The sequence below is a fragment of the Papio anubis genome, chromosome 3 (assembly GCF_008728515.1).
Source record: "Papio anubis isolate 15944 chromosome 3, Panubis1.0, whole genome shotgun sequence".
NCBI lineage: Eukaryota > Metazoa > Chordata > Mammalia > Primates > Cercopithecidae > Papio > Papio anubis.
The window spans coordinates 85880151-85904494 of record NC_044978.1 but is presented as its reverse complement, the minus strand read 5'-3'; the positions used below and the strand labels follow the sequence as shown (position 1 = coordinate 85904494).

General features: G+C 33.3%; 1 protein-coding gene across 3 annotated transcripts in view; it reads right to left on the bottom strand.

The window, feature by feature from the left end:
• The window catches only part of CENPE (centromere protein E), a 93417-nt gene that overhangs the window by 42809 nt on the left and 26264 nt on the right, over positions 1 to 24344 (bottom strand). For 2 of the 3 annotated variants that reach the window (XM_017958910.3, XM_017958909.3), the window contains exons 17-34: positions 20064 to 20138; positions 19722 to 19841; positions 17925 to 18047; positions 17676 to 17841; positions 17214 to 17368; positions 15614 to 15928; positions 15218 to 15490; positions 14912 to 15070; positions 9700 to 9903; positions 7952 to 8110; positions 5850 to 6140; positions 5576 to 5731; positions 4057 to 4347; positions 2525 to 2803; positions 2218 to 2376; positions 1759 to 2043; positions 1041 to 1328; positions 298 to 456 (exon numbers count right to left, since the gene is read on the bottom strand). In XM_017958910.3, the coding sequence (XP_017814399.3) occupies positions 298 to 456; positions 1041 to 1328; positions 1759 to 2043; positions 2218 to 2376; positions 2525 to 2803; positions 4057 to 4347; positions 5576 to 5731; positions 5850 to 6140; positions 7952 to 8110; positions 9700 to 9903; positions 14912 to 15070; positions 15218 to 15490; positions 15614 to 15928; positions 17214 to 17368; positions 17676 to 17841; positions 17925 to 18047; positions 19722 to 19841; positions 20064 to 20138 (3657 nt within the window). The remainder of the gene's footprint in view (positions 1 to 297; positions 457 to 1040; positions 1329 to 1758; positions 2044 to 2217; positions 2377 to 2524; positions 2804 to 4056; positions 4348 to 5575; positions 5732 to 5849; positions 6141 to 7951; positions 8111 to 9699; positions 9904 to 14911; positions 15071 to 15217; positions 15491 to 15613; positions 15929 to 17213; positions 17369 to 17675; positions 17842 to 17924; positions 18048 to 19721; positions 19842 to 20063; positions 20139 to 24344) is intronic. The other variant, XM_017958915.3, reaches the window with a different exon arrangement.

The following is a 24344-nucleotide window of genomic DNA, read 5'->3' as shown; positions in this document are numbered from 1 at the left end:
CAGGAGAATCGCTTGAACCCGAGATCATGCTCCTGCACTCCAGGCGACACAGAGAGACTTTGTCTCAAAAAACAAACAAAAAAAATGTTCTTTCTTCTGAAGTTCTTTTATCTTGAGATAATCACACAATAAGTCAGGATATCAGCAGACATAAAAAGATCAATGATAGTTTCTAAAATGAGTAGGCAAGTAAGTCTTCACTTGCCTTCAATTTTAGGGCACTTCATATCTTGTTTCATTACACAAAAAGATTTGATTCAAACTCTCAGTAACTGAGATAACTTAAAAAAAAAATACCTGTGCTTTTAAGGCAGCATTTGAGTTTTCTAAGTCCTTTTGCATATTTGATATTTCATTTGTTTTCTCTGAAACAATCCCTCTGAGTTCATCAATAGTTTCTTGGTGCTCCTTCAGATGCATGTGAACAATTTTTAGCTCCTCTTGTTTTTCTAGGTCCTTTATTAATAGAAAAATAAAAATAATAAAAATAATACATTGAGAATAATACCATTCACACGGTATAGAAAGGTATAAGGCAGGAGGTAAAAAATCTTCCACCCTCTAAGCTACTTTTAGATGTCAATACATTCTACATACATTACTCCTGAACTTACCCTATTCCCTAACAGGACACTTCACACTTCAAATCAGCACTACAGCTCTACCACATTATTTGTGGCATAGTATTCCATGATGTGAATGTGCTGCACTTATTTAACCAGTCCCCTACCAATGGATGGTTAGAATTTTCCCTGTTTTTGTTTGTGTTATTTCATTAATACAACTTGTTGCAAAGAATATCCTACAAATATCTTTATACAGTTGTGCAAATGTGTGGAGGATAGTTACAATTTAGCTTGTGGATCAATGAATAAACCTTTTGAAAAAATTGGAAGGTATTACCAAATATATCACCACCAACTTTCCTCAATATTTCCTCAATATTGGACCAATTTTATACTCCCACCAACCCTATGACAGATTTTTCTCTTAGGACACAATGCCATAGTTACTAGAGGAATAGAGAGATGGTAACTCACTCTAGTTATAGTTTCTCTAAGGTTTTCCTTGAGCTGGTCTCTCTCTACTTTGAGTGTCTCCTCCACACTCCTAAGGTCATCTCTTTCTTTTGTTACAGATCTCATTTCTTCAAGGTTTTCATGTAGTATCTGAGTCAACCTTATATTCTCCGTTTCTATGTTTTCCAGGTTTAACTTCTGGGTCTCAAATTGCTCCTTCAAGTGTTCTATTTCACACATTTTTTCCTGAGTCTCATTGACAGCTGTCATCTTAAGAAATTGATATTCTTTTTCTTGAGATTCTTGCATCTGAGAAAGTTATAAAGTAAGTTACAACATAGGCAGAATTTTTTTAGGAAAAGGAAGAATTGTCCCTAAAATAAGGCAATCATTTTTACATTGTAATCTAAAGTATATACTGCTTTCTTTCATAAGGGATATGAGTAACAATAATTAGATGTCATTTTCCAATTTAACAAAACAAGTCCCACTTCTTCCTATAATTCACCATCAGAATTTCCTAAATCCCAATGAATATTTGCTACTTGAGCTGTCTTCTCTGAAATATTCTGTCTACTAACAGTTTATTGGTACTAAGTTGAATATAAGCAGTTTTTGATTCCTCTTTTATTTCCAGTCCCTTTATGATTAGAGGAAAATCAATAAAACATCACAAGAACACCATCATTATCACCTTAACACTACTTCTGTATCCAAAAAAAGTAAGATGGAAACTTACTTTAGCTATAATTTCTTTAGTGTTTTCTTGCAGTTGGTCTCTCTCTATCTGAAGGGCCTCCTGTACTCTTTTCATTTCCTCTTTTTCCTTAATCATAATTTGTATTTCTTCTTGACTTTCTTGAAGTCTGCTAGTCAACTCGAGCATCTTACTTTCTATACTTTGTAGTGTTGAATCCTTGGCTTTGAGATGTTCCTTGAATTGTTTCAGTTCATTCACTTTTTCCTGAGTCTCACTAATTCGTTTTATATTAAGTTGTCCCTCTTTCTTATAAATCTCCTGGATCTTAAACATAATTATAAAATAAGTTAATAGTAAAAAAAAATGTAAACACACACACACGGGGAAAAAGGTTGTCTTCCAAAACAATTAAGTATGCTAAACAGCAGTCTTCATAATCCAGTTAGCCACTCCACCCCCACCCATTTTCCTCCCACTGTTTCTTCATCCCCAATTTACCTTGTTCTGTAATTTATCATTGATTGCTTCTAATTCTTTTTGAATGGCTGATATTTCAGTTTCCTTCTCTGAAATATTCACTCTTAACTCATCAATAGTTTCCTTTTGTTCTTTCAGGCAACAATGAACAACTTTAAGTTCCTCTTCAGTTTCCAGGTGCTTTATTATTAGAGGAAATTCCAATAAATTTACAGAAACATTATAACTATGATGCTGTAATCAACTCCCTTTTCCAAATATTTAGGGTTTATAAAAATATTTGGTTACAAAATATTTTTTAAAAACATGGTGAAAAGATGAAACCTACTTTAGCTGCAATTTCTTTTATATTTTCTTTGAGCTGGTCACTTTCAGACTGAAGAACTTCTTGCAGCCTCTGTAGGTCATCTTTCTCCTTAGCTACAGATTTCATTTCATCATGACTTTCTTGAAGTCTTTTGGACAATCTGAGCATTTCTATTTCTATCCTTAGTAGTGCTGAATCTTTGGGTTTGAATTCCTCCATCTCACTCAGAATTTTAGTAGTCTCATTGTCTTTTTCTTTCATATTTAAGGACTGTTCTTGTTTGCTTTGAGACTCTTGGATCTTAAGAGAATCATAAAACAGTATAGTTGATATCCAGAGATATTGTGTTTTAGGGGAAAATAAATCAGGATGCTTTCTAAAACAATTAAGGCAGGATTTAATGTCTCATTTACAGAGCAATCTCTCCATTCTCCCACTCTTCCATTACTCAGGCATTTAACGCCTTTTAAAAATTGAGGTCTCACTGTGTTGTCAGCATCTTATTTGAGGCTGGAGATAAAATGATGAGACTTACAGGATCTCTCTCTTTTTGACACTTATACTTTAAGGACAAAGATAGATATGATGTCGAATCTTACCAAACAGAGATGTTGACTTCTCCTAGGGCTCAAGTGTCAAATATAATCTATTGTGAATGATTAGAAAGGGCTTCCTAGAGGAGAGAAAGCTTTAACTGAGATCTGAAGGATGAGAGCATTAGTTAGGCTAAAAGGAGTATGGAAGTACTGCAGGTAGAGAGACTTGAGAATCTGAAAGCCATGAGCTGAGGAAGAGCAATACATGAGTGTGGTTGGAGAACAAAGAATAGGAAGAAGAGTAAATTGAAATAAGACCGGTAAGATCTGCACCTTGGGCCTCATAGGCCACATAGAGAATCCTGGTCTTTATTTAAAAAGTAGCAATAAGGTATTAAAATAATGTAAGAAAGGATCATTTAGGCCCAGCGTAGAAAGTGGATTAGAGAAGTGTAAGAATGAGTATGGGAAGACAAGTTAGGAGGCTACTGCAGATACCCAGGGAAAGAAATGATGTTGAGTTGGATTAGGGTGGTGGCAGTGTAGAGAGAAAAGCAGGATGATTTTTAAAACACACACTAAAATCAACAAGATTTGGAAACTGGATTATAAAATAAGCAGAGAGGAGGAGATATTAATAGGGATACCTCCCAGATTTCTGACTAAAACAATGAGAAAAGACAGTAGTGCCTTATGAAACATTAAAGGAACAGGTTTAAAGAAGAAAATAAAAAAATCTCATATTTGGTTTCACCCTTTCTTGTAATTTAGAATTTTTTTTCTAAATTTTTTTTTTAATATTTAAGAAAACAGTTCTTTTCTCTGAAACATCTCTGTTTCAATAGGTTCTTGGTATTTATAAGCAATTTTTAATTGTTCTATTCTAGTCATTTCATGATTAAGAGAAATTAAAAAACTGGTAACACAATTATAAAACAAACATTATAACTATAACACAAAACAAGCCTTGATTCTTATAAGACACTTATTAAAATGAGAGGAAAATACAAAACTTACTTTAGCCAAAGTTTCTCTAATGTGTTCTTTCAGCTGGTCATGTTTAACTTCAAGGGCTTCTTTTATCATTTTAAGGTTGTCTCTTTCCTTGGTTAGAGATTTTATCTCTTCCTGACTTTCTTGAAATTTTTCATTCAACTTGAGCCTTTCCATTTCTATGCTTGCCAGTGTTGTTGAGTCCTTGATTGTGGACTGTTCTTTTAATAACTCCAGTTCATTCACTGTTTCCTGAGTCTCACTGACTTCTTTCACATTAGGAAGTAACTCCCGTTCCTCATTAAGCACTGGGATCTTAGGACATTCATAAAATACTAAGGTTACTATCTGCAGATTATTATCTCATATATATATATATATATATATATATATATATATTTTTTTTTTTTTTGAGATGGCGTCTCACTCTGTTGCCCAGGTGGGAGTGCAGTGGCGCGATCTCAGCTCACTGCAACCTCCGCCTCCTGGGTTCAAGAAATTCTCCTGTCTCCGTCTCCTGAGTAGCTGGGATTACAGGTGTGTGCTACTATGCCTGGCTAATTTTTGCATTTTTAGTAGAGACGGGGTTTCACCATGTTGGCCAGGCTGGTCTCAAACTCCTGACTTCAGGTGATCTGCCTGCCTTGGCCTCCCAAAGTGCTGGGATTACAGGTGTGAGCCACCGCATCCGGCTGGCTATTATAAATGTTTAAAGGGAAAAGATCAGGATACTTTTCACGGTAAGGAAAGTCATTTTGAACCCTAAGGCCTACCTTGGATCACAAACTCCTCATTACTCATTTTCCCTGAATTCCTGCTAAAGCTATTCATGACTTTTCTGGTAGTCATATTCTGTCATAATTTTCCTTCTTTCTAGCTCAGACCCAAAGTGAACCAATCCTTATACTTTACTAGCAGTCTGTTGCATACTTCTTATTTCTCCACTAGTTTCCAAATGCTATAAGAGAAAAACCATAGTTGAGCAACCTATATCTCAATAAGTGTATGATTTCCATTTTTCAGATGGGCTCCAATGCTATGTCTTAATTTTTCTATGTGTGTAGATTGATTTCTCTTTCCATGATAAATTAGTGGTACCATGTAATTTTGCACATTTCTGCATTTACCATATTGGAATTAAGGGATTTTTTTTCTAGCTTATAATGGGGTGAAAGACCAATGTCTTATTTATATCCACAATCTCAATGTCTGGCATGGAGTAGACGTAATATAGGTTGGCCCTGTTATCCCAATGTTTCACTTTCTCCATAGCATTTACCACTATTTGATGTTTTCTCGTTCATTTGAGTGCTTATTTATCAGCCTTCTTTCACTACAAATGGATCGGAGGGATTTTAGGGGTTTTGTCCACCTTGTTCTCATTGTATTTCTGTATCCCAGGAGTATGCCTGCCACATTAGACACTCAGCAAATACCCATGCAATTAACAAACCACATCCTAGCCACTTCTTACTGCTTATTTTTCCCTCAAAGCAGAAAGGAAGGAAGAAGTGACAAAGGATGAAAGGAATAAAAGACATACCTCTTCTTGTAATTTGGTATAGGATTTTTCTAAGTCCTGAATATTTATTATTTGAGCTGTCTTCTCAGATACACTTCTTCTTAGTTCATCAATAGTTTCTTGGTGTTCTTTTAGGTGAATGTGAGCAATTTTTAGTTCTTCTTTTGTTTGTAGGCCCTTGCCAAGTGAAATTTAAAGAATATTGTAACATTATTCCAACATTGCTCTCCTCTTTCCAAGTGGCTCAGATTTTAAAAGAAACACTTAATAGATGAAGGAAAAGGGTATAACTTACTTTAGCTTCAATTTCTCTTATATATCCTCTAAGTTGGTCTCTCTCTGTTTCAAATGACTCCTGTAATTCCTTTAGAACTTTTCTTTCTTTGGTTATAGATTTCATTTCCTCATAATTTTCATTAAGTTTCTGAGCCAACCCAAGTCTCTCTGTTTCCCTATGTTCCAATGTCAATTCTTTGTTCTTTAATTCATTCTTTAAATTCTCCATTTCATTAATCTTTTTCTGCATCTCACTCATCTCTTCTTGTACATTAAGAAGTTGTTGCTGTTTTTCTTGGAGTTGCTGGCTCTTAAAATGCACAATTTTTATAATTACCATTTTATCTATATTCTCAAAATTCTTACATAAAATCATTAACAGCCCTGCCTCCTATCACCATATAAATAGACAAGTAGCATTAAAAGTAAACAAAACTCACAGGCATAAATGTCTGTAGTGGATTGAATATTGTCCCACCCAAAATTCATGTTTCCTAGGAACCTCAGAATGTGAATTTATTTGGAAACAGAGTCTTTGCAAATGCAATTGGATTAGGATTGAGATATGATCCTACTGGTGTAGGTCTTGATTCTAAAGAGTGTATTTATAAGAGACATAAAAGCACATAGAGAGGCACAGAGAAGGAGGTCATGTGAAACAGTTACAAGCCAAGGAATGCGAAGGGTAGCTGGGAGACACTGGAAGCTAGGAAGAAGCAAGGAATGATTCTTCCTCAGAGCCTTCAGAGGGAATATGGTATTGCTGACACTTCAAATTTGGACTTCTAGGACTCAGAACTGTGACAGAATATGTCTCTATTGTAAGCCATCAAGTTTACAGCAATTTGCTATGGCAGCCCTAGGAAATTGATACAGGCTGATTAAGCAGATAAAATAAACTGATTAAAGAGATAAGGGGAAGATGAGATAAAGTAAAAAAGCAAAGACACTAATTAAATATACAAATACAGCTACCAAATAACTGTAATTCCTCATCCTCTTAAAAACTTTTGGAGAATTTATTTTCACTTCCAATGAGATGCTTATGGGTGGCTCCCCAAAATACTGAGACATTAACCTTCATAGGCTGATTTTACCTTTTTTATAGGAGTATGACATAGACATAAGGTCTTACTAAATTTAGTTAGGTGAGATAGTGAAAGGGATCAGAATTAAAAGAAAACACACATTCAGGAAAAAAAACAGGCTGGTCATGATGGTTCACACCTGTAATCCTAGCACTTTGGGAGGCTGAGGCAGGAGGACTGCTTGAGCCCAGGAATTCGAGACCAGCCTGGGCAACATAGTGAGACCTCGTTTCTACCAAAAATACAAAAATTAGCTGGGTGTTGTGGCACAGCTAATTTAGTCCCAGCTACTTGGGAGGCTGAAGTGGGAGGACTGCCTGAACCCAGGGGGGTTGAGGCTACAGTGAGCTGTGATCATGCCACTGCACTCCAGCCTGGCTGACAGAGTGAGACCCTGTTTCAAAAAAAAAGGAAAGAAAAAGGAAAAAATATTCCACAGAATAATAATAGAACCACAGTATATTATCTATTATGCAAGTGGCACTGCCCTTAGCTTGTATAGAAAGATTTCTGTGGGTGCATTTTAGAATCTCTTGGGAACTACAGCTGTTACAGGGGTCTTAGCTCTTACACAAATATCCCAGTAACACCTAACTTCTATATAAGAAATGATTTGGGAGACTGCAAACATCTAAGAGATGGTAACAGTGATAAATCTTACATTTCAGAGAATGGCTAATGATCTCTGCAAGGAAAGAATCTTTGTTTTGTTGACTAATATATCTCAAGTGCCCAGAACAGTGCCTGGCCCATGACAGTGCTCAGCAAATATTTGATGAATGAATACATCATATGATTTGTTTAAATGATACAAAGCCCTCTCTCACCTAAAGACTCTAGAATAATATAATCCTCACAAGGTATGTTAGTTTAGATCTCAGTGTAAGTTGAAACCGTCCAAAATGCTAGCATTGAAATATGTTCATTTGGGAGGTATGTGCTATTTCTGGATTTAGGTCTACAGAAATAAAAATTAGCAAAAAAAAAAGTTTAGTTAGGAAAAATGGCCAGGGAAATAATTTTAAAAATTCACCTTTTCCTTTAGTTTTTCTTCAACTTCTGCCAGTCTGTCACAGGTCCTAGAAAGCTCTTCTTCTTTCTTTATGGTATGGTTCTTTTCTTGTGCAACTATCTCTTGCTGCTTTTTAAGTTCATCTCCAAGAATTCTTAATTCTTCCTGGTTTTCAATGGTCTAGAAAGAAAAACAAGTTGAGATTAAAGTTAAATATTAGCTAACATTTATGAAATCAGGTAAAATATCAGCATTTCCCTTGGTCTGCAAATGAAGAAATCAGGGAAAACTATATAGGAAAAGACAAATTTCAAAAAAGAGAAGTCCTTAATTTAATAGTACAAGATGCCAAGAATCTGCTTTTTATACTGTTTCTTTACTGCTCAATTTACATTCCTACCATGAGAATTAGAATTGGATTTAACATTTTATCATGAGAGCTTAGCTCATTTCTGCCTTTAAGCCAAAAGAGACTTTTTCTGAGCTATCACTGAGTAATAATAAGACTATAGCTATGGTTTTTTCAAATACTGGGATGGCTTCAGTTTTAGCACTGATAACTGCCAGCAAGCTCAAAATGGTAGCCATCCTCTGCTAGCATGACTTGGGCTGATCCTAGTTACTAGGCTCACACAGTGATATTCTCAGGTATCAAGAGCACAAAAACATAACAAGCCAGAGACTGAGAAGAAAATACCATTGTTTGTTAGCATGTTTATTTACATTCTGCTCTTTTGACAAAGCAGACATCCCCAAAACTTACAAAATTAAAACAATACAAATGGTCACATTCTACTATGATCCACAGTGAACTTCTCCAAGTATTTATTTCAACCAATACACATTATATCACCCCTAAACATAGAAAAACTAAAGTGTGAAAATATTGGCAGACATCAACAACAAACAATTAAAAATAAAATTTAAAAATTATGACAGCAACAAATAAAAGATACACAATGGTCTATAAACACAAGAAAAAATGTTCAACATCTTTAGTCATCAGGGAAAGGCAAATTAAAATAACAATCTACACACCCATTAGAACTGCTAAAATTAAAAGCACCAATAAATATGAAGTGTTGATGAAGAAGGATGTTTGAGCCACCAGAATTCTCTTAATTTGCTAATGGGAATGTAAAATGATATAATTACTTTGGAAATCAGTCTAGCAAATTCTCATCAGGTTAAACATATTCTTCCCTATGACACAGCAATTCCATTTAGATATTTACCTTATATAAATAAAGATATGTAAATAAAAAGAGTTGTACAAGAATGTTTATAGCAGTTTTATTCAAAATAGCCAAATACTGAACATAACCCAAATTTCCATCAATAGGAAAAAGAATAAAAAAATTACGGTGTATTAATGCAATGAACTATTCCTTGGCAGTAAAAGGGAGTGTAGAAAGTCAAACATAACAGATGACACACTGTATGATTCTATTTGTATAAAGCTTTAGAAGAGACAAATGATTTAAGGTGAACATATCATGACTGATAATCTGGCGGGGAGGAGGTGATGAGCGCCTGTGACAGGGGTGTGAGGAAACTTTCTGGGGGTGACGGAACGTCTTCTATCTTGACTGGGGTGAAAAGAAAATGGGTAGAGACATTTGTTAAAAGTCGTCAGACCATACACTTCCATCAGATACATTTATTGCATATAATTTTATTGCATATAAATTATACCTCAATAAAGTTGATAAAAATCTGAAACAAAGAAGACAAAAAGGTATTGCCAAGTATACAGTGCTAAATCCTACCATTTCAATATTTTCCTTTAGGTCAGTCTTCAATTGTTCCTTTTCTGCTATAACACTCTCTAACACTTGTTGGAGTTCATTCCTCTCCTGTATTAAAGAAAATATCTTCCTCTGTTGCTCGATTATCTCATCATCCTTAACATCTGCAGTTAGTGTTTGGGTATTTTTAGCTTCCAAATCCTGTTTTTTATCTATGCCAACCATCTAAAACATAAACACATTACAGAAGAATCTCTTAAGTAGTTAACAACAACTTTAAAAATAATAAAAATAGCCAACACATCTCTTATGTGCCAGGTACTATTCTCATATCTTAACACATTTAATCTTGACTGTAACTTTATGAGGCAGGTATTACTGTAATCCTCATTTGACAGATGAGGAAACTGAACTCGAGAGAGGTAAAGTCACTTGCCAAGGTCACTCAGAGGCTTAGCCAGGTTTTGAATCCAAGTGGTCTGGCTCCAAGTTTGTGCTCTTATGTCTGTTCACTAATCAGAACAATATGGACAACTATAAATATTAATAATTGTCTTCATGTATGATAGGTTAACATGATTCTGCATCTTTACTTACTTCAAAATAATGACATTAATACACAAAGGATATCTGACTTTAGTTTGTACATATCTTCCATAAATATTTTCCAAGTTTCATTCGAGTAGCAGTTTGTTTATTTACTACTAAAGGAGTAAACAATCTTGAACTCTATTGCTTTATCTATATTTCCTCGTAAAAGCTGGGAATCATTCCGTCTTCCACTCCCTGCAAATCTTTATTTTCAGAGGCAGTCCTACTTACAAAAGGCTGGAGTTTTATTATATGTAGAGGGCTAAATAATTTTGATAGAGACCTATTTCATCAGGGCGAAATTCATCTTTTCTTAATGTATGTATATTTTATATACTGCTTAAGAAAAATACGTTATATAAATTCATTTATCCATAAATAAGTCATGACCAAAGGTAACCTAATGCATGAACTCATTGGTAAAGGGAGACAGAGACTGAAATTACTATTGCTGGTATAAATTTAGGGTATTATTATATAACATTACTCTAGTTCAGCAAACAGTCAGCTCCATATTGCCTACACAGGTATTTAAAAGTTTTTATAATAATTTATAATCACATTAGAAAACAAGAGAAAAATAAAGGATAAAAATCATCCATTGTCACCAACTTCACATAACAAACTATTAGAATTCTGGTAAATTTACTTCTGGAGTTTTTGCCATTAAAAGTTTTTTTTTTTTTTTTAAACATAGCTATTATAATTAATTTATATATGTGATTCTTTTTAGTTTTTATCTTTTCCACTTAGATCATACGTATTTTCACATGCTGTTATGTAACCTACAAATAATTTTTAGTAGCTGCTTAATTCTCTAGAGTAGACATAAACCATACTTTATTTAGCAACCCCCTTATCGTTGGTAATGTGCATGAGCTTCTGATAATGGTGAACACAGAGCTAACTACAAGAGAAATTAAGGTGGGGAACACATAGTCTTTTGGAAGTGGTCTGTTAGATACTATAATTCAGAATCTCATATCTTTCAAATACAAAGCAGATTGAGACAAAATGTTCTGTAATGATAGTCAAGGTTTATTTCAAATCTGAACTCAGCCTAGAAGGTACTTCGACTATCACAGTAATTAATAAAATCTAATAGATCTAATTATTAAATAAAAAATTGTTAGAACATGTGAAAAAGGAAAAAAAATGTCCTTTATATAAGTTTACTAATCATAAAGTATTTTTGTTGAGATACATTGAAGATACTGCATTTCCAGAAACAGACACATCAAGTAGGATTGAAAATGAGCATTCCAAGGAGATTCATGATAGACCTGCTAGTGCAGCTCTCTGGTGCCCAGATGAACAGGGGAGCACTTGAAATTCCCCATTTCCACTCTTTTATTCCCAGGCCAGATTCCAGCATGAGCACGATACAAGACCAAACTGATCTCAGCCTTCTGTCCCAGACTTTAGGATCCCTGATGAACAGAATGGCCTCAGAAAAGCCCCAGTTACATCCTTTTATCAACATGGATAAATGATTCCAGCATAAACTTGGAAACATAGGATCTTAGCTGTTCCCAGTGAGTATAACTCTACTCTTCCCTTCATCTTCTATTTTCTCTATAATTGCATTTTAGATTTTTTAAAAACAGTTATTAATTGCCATATATTGTCAAAAGTCTACTAAAAAAACCTTCCCATCATAAAAGTGGAAGTTATTATTTCTTTCTTTCTTTTTTTTTAGATAGGGTCTCACTCTGTTGTCCACGCTGGAGTGCTGTGGAGTGATCTGGGCTCACTGCAGCCTCAATCTTCCTGGGTTCAGGAGATTCTCCTACCTCAGCCTCCTGAGTGGCTGAGACTACAGGAGTGTTGCTACCAGGCCTGGCTAATTTTTGTATTTTTTTTGTAGAGACGGGGTTTCACTATATTGCCTAGGCTGGTCTTGAACTCCTGGAATCAAGCAATCTGCCCACCTTGGCCTCTGAAAGTGCTAGGGTTACAGGCATGAGCCATTGGTGCTGGGGGTAAATTTCAAATTGAGGTCAAATGCCTTTGGCCTATGGTTATTCCAAATTATAAATATGCTGAGAACATAAGATACAGAACAAGTGAGAGAGAAGAACTAAAGCATAAGGAGATGGAAATAAAAAAAAAGTTCCTTTTTCCAAGGCAGTATTTTGCCCTGGAGTAAATGGGGGAAAATGCAGCTCATTTTATAGAAGTAATATATAAATGTACAGAGATTTTTTTATATCAATTGGATCTTACTGAATTACTTTGAAATATGTATTTGCTTTTATTTAATAATGTATTCTGTTAAAAATGCATGACCGTACAAACATCAGTTGCATTTCTGTACACTAACAATGAACAATCCAAAGAAGAAATTAAGACAATTTTACATATAATAGCATCAAAAAAGAATAAAATACTAAGAATAAACTTAACCAAGGAGGTGAAAGACTTATCTGCTGAAAACTGTAAATGTTGCTGAGAAGAAATTAAAGAAGACACAAACGGAAAGACATCCCACATTCATGGGTTAGAAGACAATATTTTTAAGACATCAATACTACCGCACAATCTACAGATTTAATGTAATCCCTATCAAAATCCCAATGGCATCTTTTGCAGAATTAGAAAAATCTATCCTAAGATTCATATAGAATCTTAAAGGATCCCAAATAGAGAAAAGAATCTTGAAAAAGAAGAATGAAGTTGAAGGTCTTATACTTCCTGATTACAAAACTTATAAAGCTACAATAATCAAAACAGTGTGGTGCTATCATAAAGACAGACACATAAACCACTGGAACAGAATAGAAAGCCTAGAAATTAACGCTCGTGTATATGGTCCACTATCTTCAACAAGGATGCCAAGACTACTCAATGGGGACAGGATGATCTTTTCAAAAAATGGTGTTGGGAAAACAATAGCCACACACAAAAGAACGAAGTTGTGCCCTGACCTTACACTATATATACAAATAAATGCAAAATGGATTACAGGCCTAAACATAAGAGCGAAAATCACAAAACTCTTACAAAAAAACATAGGGGAATAGATTCATGAGAAAGGTCTTGGCAATGATATCTTGGATATGACACCAAAACACAGGCAACAAGAGTAAAAATAAATAAACTTGACTACATTGAAATTAAAAACTTCTGTATATCAAAGGATACAATCAACAGAGTGAAAAGACAACCTAAGGAACGGGAGAAAATTTCTGCAATATTGCATATAACTGATATACTGCATATAACTTCTTCAGAAGTATAAAGAACTCCTACAACCCAATGACAAAAATCAAACAACCCAACACAAAAACGGGCAAAAGACTTAAACAGACATTTCTGCAAGGAAGATAAACAAATGGCCAAAAAGCACACAAAGACAATCGACATCACTAATCATTAGGAAAATGCAACTCAAAACCACGATGAGATACTGCCTCACATCCATTAGGATGGCTACTATCAAAAAAACCAGAAAATAGTGTGTTGGCAAAGGTGCATATAAACCAGAATATTTATGTCCTTTTGGTGGGAAGTAAAATGGTACACCTGTTATGGAAAACACTATGGTGCTTTCTCAAAAAATTAGAAATAGAATTACCATATAACCTAGCAATTCCACTTCTGGATATATACATATCCAAAATAATTGAAAGCAGGGTTTTGAAGAGGTATTTGTTCACCTATGTTCATAGAAGCATTATTCACAATAGTCAATAATGGGTAGAAGCAACCCAAGTATCCATGATGGATGCATAGATAAGCAAAATGTAGCATATACATATAATGGAAATTTACCCATAAAAAGGAAGGGAATTCTAACACATGCTACAACATGGATGAAGACGTTATGCAAAATGAGATAGGTCAGTTACAAAAAGACAATACTTTTTTTAAGTGGAATACTGCATGAGTCCACTTACATGAGGTACTCAGAGTAGTCAAATTCATAAAGACAGAAAAGTAAAATGGTGGTAGCCAGGGTCTGTGGGGAAGGAAAATGGGGAGTTGTTGCCCAGTGGGTATAGTTTTGGTTTTTGCAAGATGAAAAGAATTCTGGAAATTGGTGTTATCACAATGTGAATGAACTTTACACTAGTGAAGTATATACTTAAAATGGTTAAGGTGGTAAATTTTATATTATGTGTATTTCACTACCAATTTAAAAGATATATACTACTATATACTATTCCAAGCTATAGATTTACAAAAGATTATTTCACCAGTCTCCTACTGAAGAATATTTTAAAATTCTAGCAGTAAATACTCTGGATAAAATAATATGAACTATAATAAAAATGATATATTATTTAAAAATTACTGTTACCAATATACCTTAGAGGTGTTTTAGACAAGTAGAAAAGAATGCTATTAATGAATGAAACCCTGGTATAACATTATAAGGCAATCCCCCCTGCAATGGACTGAATTGTAAACTCTAAGCAAGTTTAGTATAGAAAATCTGACATAAAATAAGTATCAGCTATGCAAAATTTGGACTAACACTTTTTTGGGCCCTTTCCTTTTCTAATTGGATAAGTTTGTCAAATTGTTAGTTATTACCATTGTGAATAACAAATAAAATTGAGAATATTATGTTTAAGTATTTGAGGTTAAAGTGTATATATACAAGTATATGAAAACTTTGAAAATAAACACCCTTTACCTTCTGCTGAAATTCATCTTTAGTTTCTCCTGTACTTTCCTCCATATGCAAATTCCTGGAAACTTCCTCAGAAATTTTCAATTTTAGTGTATTAATTGTTTCTTGATGTTGTTTCAAAGATTCAAGAGCATTTCGTAATTGTTCTTGAGTATCTATGTTCTTGGTTAGAGAAATATAAAAACAATTTCCATTAGAATATGAAACAAAATTATTTTATAACTACATAATCATAAATAATAAATGATGGCCTCTGCAATGTTTTTAAGAGTCTCCAATTTTTCAAAGTTTAATCAATCAAAACCTTACCATGTTTACAGTATCGTGAATATCACTTTTGAGTTGGTCCCTCTCAATTTGCAAGCTCTCTTGGAGTTGTTTTAGGTCATCTTTTTCTTGAGTTAAAGTTTTTACTTCTTCTAAAGTTTGCTGCAGTTTCTCAGTAATCAGTGTTTTCTCCCTTTCTACAGTTTGCAGTGTAGAATCTCTATTTTCTAATTGTTCCTTCAGCTCTTCCATCTCATTTAGTCTTTCTTGAACCTCACATGTTTTCTTCTGAAGTTCTTGGGTCTTACAAGAAAGCTTTAAAAAAGAAAAAGTTAATGTCACACAGTAAAAGCAGAGCAGTCTGAGGCATACATATACACAGAAACCAAAACCCCAGGAGACTAAGGAGCATTTCTCAAAATAGCATCTTGTACCAACCTCGGTCTTCAAAGCATCCAAACTTGAATCAAATTTTTGTGCTTCTTTAGAGAGATTAACTATTTCCTGCTTCATTCTCGCATTCTCCTCAAGGACCATCTTATACTTTTGCTCAAAGTCCATATGAAGGCTTTTGAAATTTTGGAATTCTTGATCAGTGCTTTTATAATTTGACTGGGTAGTTGCTAGGTCATCTTTTGTTTTCCCAATTTCTTCAAGTAAACCTTGAACTCTACTCTCCTTGTGAACTACTTCAGAAAATAATTTATCTTTTTCTGATGTTAATATACAGAGCTCTTCAGATTTGTCATGTATCTATGGAAAAGAAATAAAATTCAGGGATGTTAGCAACACATCTGAAGCAATTTTTAGGGAAAAAAAGCTTTCTCTGCAAAAAAAGAAGTTATTTACATTGAGCAAAAATTTGACTGAGGAAAGGCAATATAGTAGTACTCTTATTGTCACTTTTCTCTAACTCAGCTTGTTTAACTCTACCTTCGATGTTTTATTTTCTAATCTCTTTGAATTCTAGAAAGTAAGGCCTGCATGGAGAACAGTCAGTAAAGGCACATAATCAGATTGTCTTTATTTCATTACCCATCATTCTAAAGTGTTTTCTAACTTTATCATGCGGCAGGCATTTCTCAGAATTTGACATTTTTTTCCCTAAAGGCTTTGAATGCGTCTCAGGTTTCCAAAAACTTAATCAATGAACAATTTAAGTAATGTTTAATCATTTAAAATTGTTATTTAAGAAGTATCTTAAGTATCAGGTATAGTCCATGAAAAAAATAAAAAATAATAAGTATTACTTAATATGTAAACAATTACATAATTTAAATAACCCATATCTTGTATATTAACAGTTTAATCACTGTGAAATATAAGGGCAGAGGAAGATGAGAAAAAGAGATAAAGGAGGGACAAAGTAAAGAGGGGCAATACAGCATAGTAGCTACAATCATGGGTTTAAGAGGCAGATTTGTGCGGCTCAACTATTAGTTTGATAATGGGTTATTGGGGATAAAAGACTACCTACTTTTGAAGAGTTTATAAGTAAATGAAATAATGTTTTTGAAGTTCTTTAGCATGATGTTTGCCGTATAGTAAGTACTCACATTTTTGCCATTTTTCTTTTAGGCAAGTAGAAAGAAAAACTGGCAGGCCATGGATTTACAGAAACATTCACCAGCCTGAAAGATTTGCATTAACCTCTAAAACTTTATCAATGCAACTTCTTTTCCCTCATTACCGTCTTTTATTCAACATAACGATACTACTACTACCAAAAAAATGGTAAAGACTAAGGGTGGGCCATAATATTGAATAAATGCAACATTTGAGGAATGGCTGCTACATGGATTATACTACTAAGTATACAGTTAAATACACTTTGAAAAAATATACATTTTTTAAATCTAGTAGCATAAGAACAAATTAGAAGATGAACTATATTCATTTCTATTGCTAACTAGTCAAATGTTTACAGCATCTCTTTTGCCTGCTAGTTTAAAATAAACTATACCAAAATATTTAAGGCACTATTATCGCAAAGGTTTTTATTTCAAAATAAGGGATAAGTGTTTATAAATGTGTTTACCTCTTTCCTCAGTCTTTCTACTTCAGAAGGTAAAGATTTCAATTCTGAAAGCAAATTGACTTCTTTCTGCAAAGCTTCATTTTCTTCAACTTCTTTATTTAGTTCTTTCTGAAGATCAGTAATCTTTCCTTCCAATTCCAAATTATAGAGCAAATCTAGAAAGTTTTGGTAAATTGTATAAAGATCCAATGTTGGAAAACAGGTAATTTAATTTTTAATAGTCTTTGAATCACCTTTTTCAGGATCAGCTAAAGTTTATTTGAAAAATAATCCTTTATGATTTGAAATCCATGGAAATCTTTATAAATATTAATAAGAAATGACACTAAAGCATAATAATTGAGTTTTTAAAAAATCAGAGTATAATGAATTTTTAATCATTGAAATATGCTTGAAAAATTGTTTAGGTACATTTCTAGAAGAAGTCAGATTTGAAAAAAGATGTTTAAAATTACAAAATACCTTTTGGAACTTTGCCATCTATAAGGGAGGTGAGTTTTGTTATCTCATTAAAAGCAGATTGTAATTCTTTCTCCAGATCAACTTGCATTTTCTTTTTTGCCTCCAATTGGCTTTGATATAACTGAATATCATTTTCCATTTGCTTGTATGTACTTGCAAGTTCTTGCTATTGAGAAAAACATTACAAATGCACAAAAATGCACTGATCATTACAACTACTTTACTATAAATATTACAAAAAATACTTACCATTTTCTCCTTCAGCTCCAGATTTTCACTTCTAAGAAAGGCTGATTCTCTCTTGGCATCAAGGGCTACAGTTTCAGCATCAAACAGCGTCTGTTTCATTTGTTTTTGGTCTTCAATGCTTTCCTAAACAGATGACAAAAGGGGTTCAGTGAAACCTAATTTTCAGAGTTGGAAAATTCTTAAGAGAATATGTATATAAATGTTAACTCTAGCTAACCAAAAAGCGTACAAATATGCTAGTTACCAAATATATAAAAAGAAATCACGTTTTCCTAATAAAAATATTTTTTAAAAATTCTGGTCATATTTTTCAAATTATATAAGCAATATATCAAATTATATAAGCTACATATCATAATTTAGATCTGTTTTGTTTAAAAGTTAACACAATTGTTGTTCAGCGAGGCTGTTTTCTATGTATTTTTATTTTGAGTTATTCTCTTCAACACATGATAGGTAAGTAGTTAACAATTATATTAAAGATATTAACCCACAAATTGAAAAGGAAAAAGACAAATGATCTAATAGAAAAACAGAGAAAAGATATGAACAAGAAATTCACAGATGAAAAAATGCAAATGAAAAATAAATGAAAAAAATCTACAACCTCATTTCTAAAGAGAAGTGGTATTTTAATATGACTTTAGCTTATATGAAATCAATGATATGTCCTTGGAAAAAAATTAATAAATTAATACATGAATAAATAAGGAAAAAGAAACAGTAATTTTTAAAAAGTGGGCAGTTCTGCTTGCCACCCTATGAACAGACACTCCAGAATATATAAAAGTGCCTTGCTATCCAGGGCCTCAGAATAGGATGATATAAAATGGTATGAATCCCTTTAAAAAGAATCATTTGTCACAAATAAAAGGCAACAAAAGAATAGAAGGTAACAAAAACTAAAAAACTCAATTGAAAACAGAAGAACAGAATCTAGTCTTTTAAAAGTTCCAGCTAGAAACTGTTACTATAAAAAAAAAAAAAGTACTAAAAACTGGAATCAAACATACTTTCTTGAAGCAATCAGGTATATTGAAAGCAAACTGAAGAGATTAAATGACATCAACATCAGATTCAATGTTATTTAATGCCAAGATCTTCTATCAACTAAAATCATCTAGAACTATAAAATTATGAAAAAATATACAAGTTTAGATATTTAAGATTTTGACTATATACTACTGCATGCATTTGTATAAAACTACTGAAAAAAAATTCAGAATTTTAAAAATTTACTTTTTTTTTTTTTTTTTTTCCTGGAGACAGAGTCTTGCTCTGTTGCCCAGGCTGGAGTACAATGGCATGATCTCGGCTCATTGCAGCAAGCTCAAGCAATCCTGCCATCTCAGTTACCCAAGTAGCTGGCAGTATATGCCAGGCTTATTTTCACATATTTTGTAGAGACCAGGTCTCATTATGTTGCCCAGGCTGGTCTTGAACTCCTGGGCTCGAGTGATCATCCCACCTCAGCCTCCCAAAGTACTGGCATCACAGGGATTAGCCAGCATGCCTGGCCTAAAACTTAGTGATTCTTAATGGAAGCCTGTCCTTAACTTCTTTATATTTACTCAGAGGATGATATGATCAACTTTCTACAAACGTAACTTTATCTCTAAAATGGCAAATATACTAACAGTCCCTATGTCATAGGGTTATTGACAGACTTAATAAAATACATACAAATCTATTACAACAATACCCAGCACAAAGTAGGTCCAGTATAAGCATTTGCTAAGATGATGGTGTGCTATATATATTTATGTGATTACGTAACAAAATAAGTCTGATTTTTACCAATGAGTATGACAAGTCCATTTTTATATTTTCTAGCTTTTGAGAGTCGATGTATTCCTGTAGCTTCTTAATCTGGTCTTCCTTTTCTCTAAGCAGCTCTACTTTTGAACTTAGTTCATTCTAAAAGAATCAAAGGAGAGAGTAACAATTTAGAATCTGATCTGAAGTCTACGGGATAAAAACAGAACTTATATATATTAGTTTAAATCCATAGTAAAATTCAAAGTCACTAATATTTTAAAAACATAATTCCCTTATTTCTGACATTATGATCAGTTACATATGTTGCATGTTTTATAGTTCTAATTGCTTATCAATAGAAATACCCACATGAATGCTCACCTCAAGATCTTGATTATATACTTCTGCATGCTTAACTAAATTCTTTAAGTTCGAAATTTCATGAATTAGTTGCATCTGTAAGAGCATGTGAACAGGTAACAGAGCAAACCAATAGTTAATAAAGCAAAGCAAAGCAAAGCAAAACAAAAAACAAAAAACAAAAAAACAAAAAAACAAAAGGCATTGGTTCACTGCTTCAGAATCACCCAACAGTTAGAAAGGACTGAGATCAATTGTTCAAGCTATTGCAACAAAGCACCTCATTATTTAAAAATACTAGAAATATCACCCAAAACATATCAAACAAATGAGGAAAAAACCTTAGCATGACCCCACCAAGTAGCTGGATCATCTGTTAATAAAGCTACAATAATGTCAATAGCAAATTAGTCTGCACCACTTGGAGGAAAGATTTAAAAAGTGGTAATCAAACCTTGAAAAATACACATTTAGTAGATTTTTGTTTTCAGTCAGTTAAGTACAGAAATGTATTAATACTTATAAAGTTTTTTTTTTTTCCTTCCCATAAAGTATCCATCTGGCTCTACATTGGTGTACTACATTGTAATAAGCTCTGATTTAGAATCTAGGTTTGGTTTAGGGTTGTTTCATGCAGTGCCTTTACAATATTATTACTTTCCACCAATGTTACACAGGTATGGAATGATCAACTATTACCTTGATTTATTCCAGAGGAAATATTGTACTCCATTATACTGTTCAACCATGTAAAAGTATAAAGGTAGAAGTATTTTTATTGAGGTTTCCTTTCTACCAAAATATCTGTAGCATTAAATATCCGAGTACTAAAAAGTTTGTTGAAAACAAGTAAACCACACATAACCAAGATAAACATTTTCCCTGTAATTATTTAATCTTCATAATCAGATGAGCACTTACAAAGTAAAAGCACATTCTAATACTACGTAAGGGGCTTGAAAATAGTATCTTAGGCTGGGCGTGGTGGCTCAAGCCTGTAATCCCAGCACTTTGGGAGGCCGAGACGTGCGGATCACGAGGTCAGGAGATCGAGACCATCCTGGCTAACATGGTGAAACCCCGTCTCTACTAAAAAATACAAAACACTAGCCAGGTGAGGTGGCGGGCGCCTGTAGTCCCAGCTACTTGGGAGGCTGAGGCAGGAAAATGGCGTAAACCCGGGAGGCAGAGCTTGCAGTGAGCTGAGATCCGGCCACTGCACTCCAGCCTGGGCGACACAGCAAGACTTCGTCTCAAAAAAAAAAAAAAAAAAAAAAAAGTATCTTATTTAAATATTTTCTGGATGTTTAACTGAGTCCTGACTAGTTTTAAATTTCAGACTAGTGCAAGTGTTGACATGACTATTTCAGGTCAGCGCTATCCAAGAGAAACATAATGTCAGACACATATGTAATTTAAAATGTCCTAGTAGGCACATTAAACATAAAAAGAAAAAGGCAGGATTCACTGTGATAACATATTTTATTTAATTGAATATATCAAAAAAATTTCTTCCAAAATGTTTTTTCAGGTAATCTATCCGACATGTTTCTTTAGGTAATCAATATAAAAAAATGAACGATTTTACATTCTTTTTTATACACTTAGGCCAATTCAGACTGGTCCCATTTCAAGTGCTTAATTGCCACATATGGTTAGTGGCTACCCCACTGTAGAGCACAGTCTTAGACATCTGTACTGCTTTTAATTTAAACTGGTTCCATCTTTTACCTTTTCTTCCCTCTTTTTAACTTCTGTGAAAGAAAATCACATTTACCAATAAGGAAGAATCAAAAATCAATCCTAACTTTTAAAAATAACTTAAAAGAGATTGGGTACATTCAGGGTAGTACAGCCATAGAAAATGAAAGCATTTAAAGAATACTCATTTAGAAAAGAAAATTTTCCTACTTCTTATTTGAAATAGCACTTTATCTTAGGTACTGGTTCTTATACACAGAAAATAATTAGCTTTTGTAAAAATAAAAACATATGATCTGATCTATAGTTAATACATTGCTACCATTTAAATTGCATAAATACTATTTACATTGCAGATTTAAATGGTAATTGTCAGTAGGTAAAATGAAATATTTAACTTAAATCTCCAAGCAGTAAAAAGTATAAAATTAAATACACCAAGTTAAAATACATAGATGGTAAAGATTTTTCTTATTCCTTGAGTATTGTGACATTTCCCATTCTCCCTCTAAAACATACTATTTAAGCATCTCATGTTACTACTATATTCCCACTAGAAAATTATATACAACTTGGGTGATTTTTGATAAAAGCTTTAGGAAAACCAGGGAAATGACTCCATGTTCTAAGGCCATAATTTGACTTTTATTCCCTTTTAGCTACACCTTTCCCCAACATGTAGGTTTTGGAACATATTTTGCTACATACACATAGACTTATATTTTTAACATGGACTAGATACTGCAAAACTGTTTTTGAACAGGATAAGTTTTTATTACATAATCTTTTAAGTAACCTTAAAATTTGTGTCTAATTAAAAATAAAAAGGCCTAGAGCAGTGGCTCACACATGTAATCCTAGCACTTTGGGAGGCCGAGGTGAGCAGATCACTTGAGCCCGGGAGTGTGAGACTAGCCTGGCCAACATGGCAAGACCCCCGTCTCTATAAAGAAAAAGTTTTTTAATTATATATTTTTTAGATTAGAAAGCTGAGTGTTTTGTTAAAAAGAAAAAAAAAAGAAAAATAAATTTAAAAAGAAGGGAGTAGAATTTTTTCTCCCTCAACTGTGGTTAAAATGGAAGAAAAACTGCAGTGTGATACATGTCATATATTCTGTGGTATTTTTGTAATCCTTCTCTGTGTTGACTCAATTCAATAAGCTTCAATTTTTCTTATTCATATATTAATGATGTGAGAAAAATATTAGAGAAATTACTGCCATTTATCCTAAAAGTTAGTTTTATGTCATGTTATTATTATATATAAAAAACATATAAAAATTAGATGAAATTTTAAAGTCAGAAGGGACCTTGGTGAGCACCTGGTCTTTACTTCAAGGGTGGAGAAATACAGGAAGCCCTGAGATTCAATGACTTGCCCAAGGCCTTGGCAATAATTCGTAATAGGATTGGATCTGCGATGAGTTTATAAGTGGCAAAACTGGGGCTTAAATCCAGGCAATTTCACTCTGGAGACCATGTTCTTAATAATGACACTAAGCCAGTCCCTTTGATAAAACCTAGTTTTATTGATTAAAGTCCAATGGTTTTGTCATGCATGACATTTTGCACTTCATTAATATGCATTTTAAAACAAGTTAAATGAAACCCTGTGGAGAACTTAGACTTTTACCTCTTTGAATATAATACCTATGAAATGAAGAAATAATTTTAATTTGTAGGTAGAATGGAAATAATAGCTTTGGCATAGAATTCTTTTTTCCTTTAAAAAAGAAAAGAGATTGAGAAACTGAACAATGATATTAAGGAAAAAGGATCGTGGCCTTTTGGGCTAGCCACATAGAAGTCTGAAAAGTAGCTGCAAATTAATTCATCTTTTAACTACATAAAACACTGGGTCTTATTTTTTTTTTGAAGGGGGGCTTTCACGAATCATTTCGCAAGCCTGATAACAACTACAGATTCTTGTTCCAGAAAAATGAAAATGCATTGAAAAATTCTGCAAAATAATTTCACAGCATCTGTGGCCTCTAGGTTAAGGACACTTTGCACTAATAACTCCTTTTAATCTTTTGGACAATTTCTGAGTCCCTAAAGTCTAATGGTTTCTGGATTAAGTTCTCGTAACATGTAGTCTAATATTTTATACTTAGAAAATGAGTGATCTGTTTCTAAAAATTCCATTAAAACTAGTATTAGTTATACTAATTTTCATATAACTCTCTTAGATGGAGAAGGAAAAGCAAAACGTATAAAATTAGCTTTTCTATCTATTCTAATGTTTTAATTATTTAGAAACATACTTTCTAAAGAAAAAGAAATCCATTAATATGTAGCATCCATATATAAAACAGTCATCTAGATATTAAAATTCATACTGATCTCAGTAGGAAACGGCTATGCTCTAGGTAGCATTTATGTATGCTCAATAAAATGTAATATACAAACTATAAGGAAACAATTTCAAGACAAATCCATCAAGAGGCAGACACACCAAACCTTCCCACAGATGCTTTTAATTCCTTCTTCTCTTGCATAAGCACCAGGGAAACAAATATGATTTAACTATTTTTAAAATATAAATGAAGAAAATATTCCTTAAATTTTCTAAATTGTATATACATATGAAAAATGGTTAGA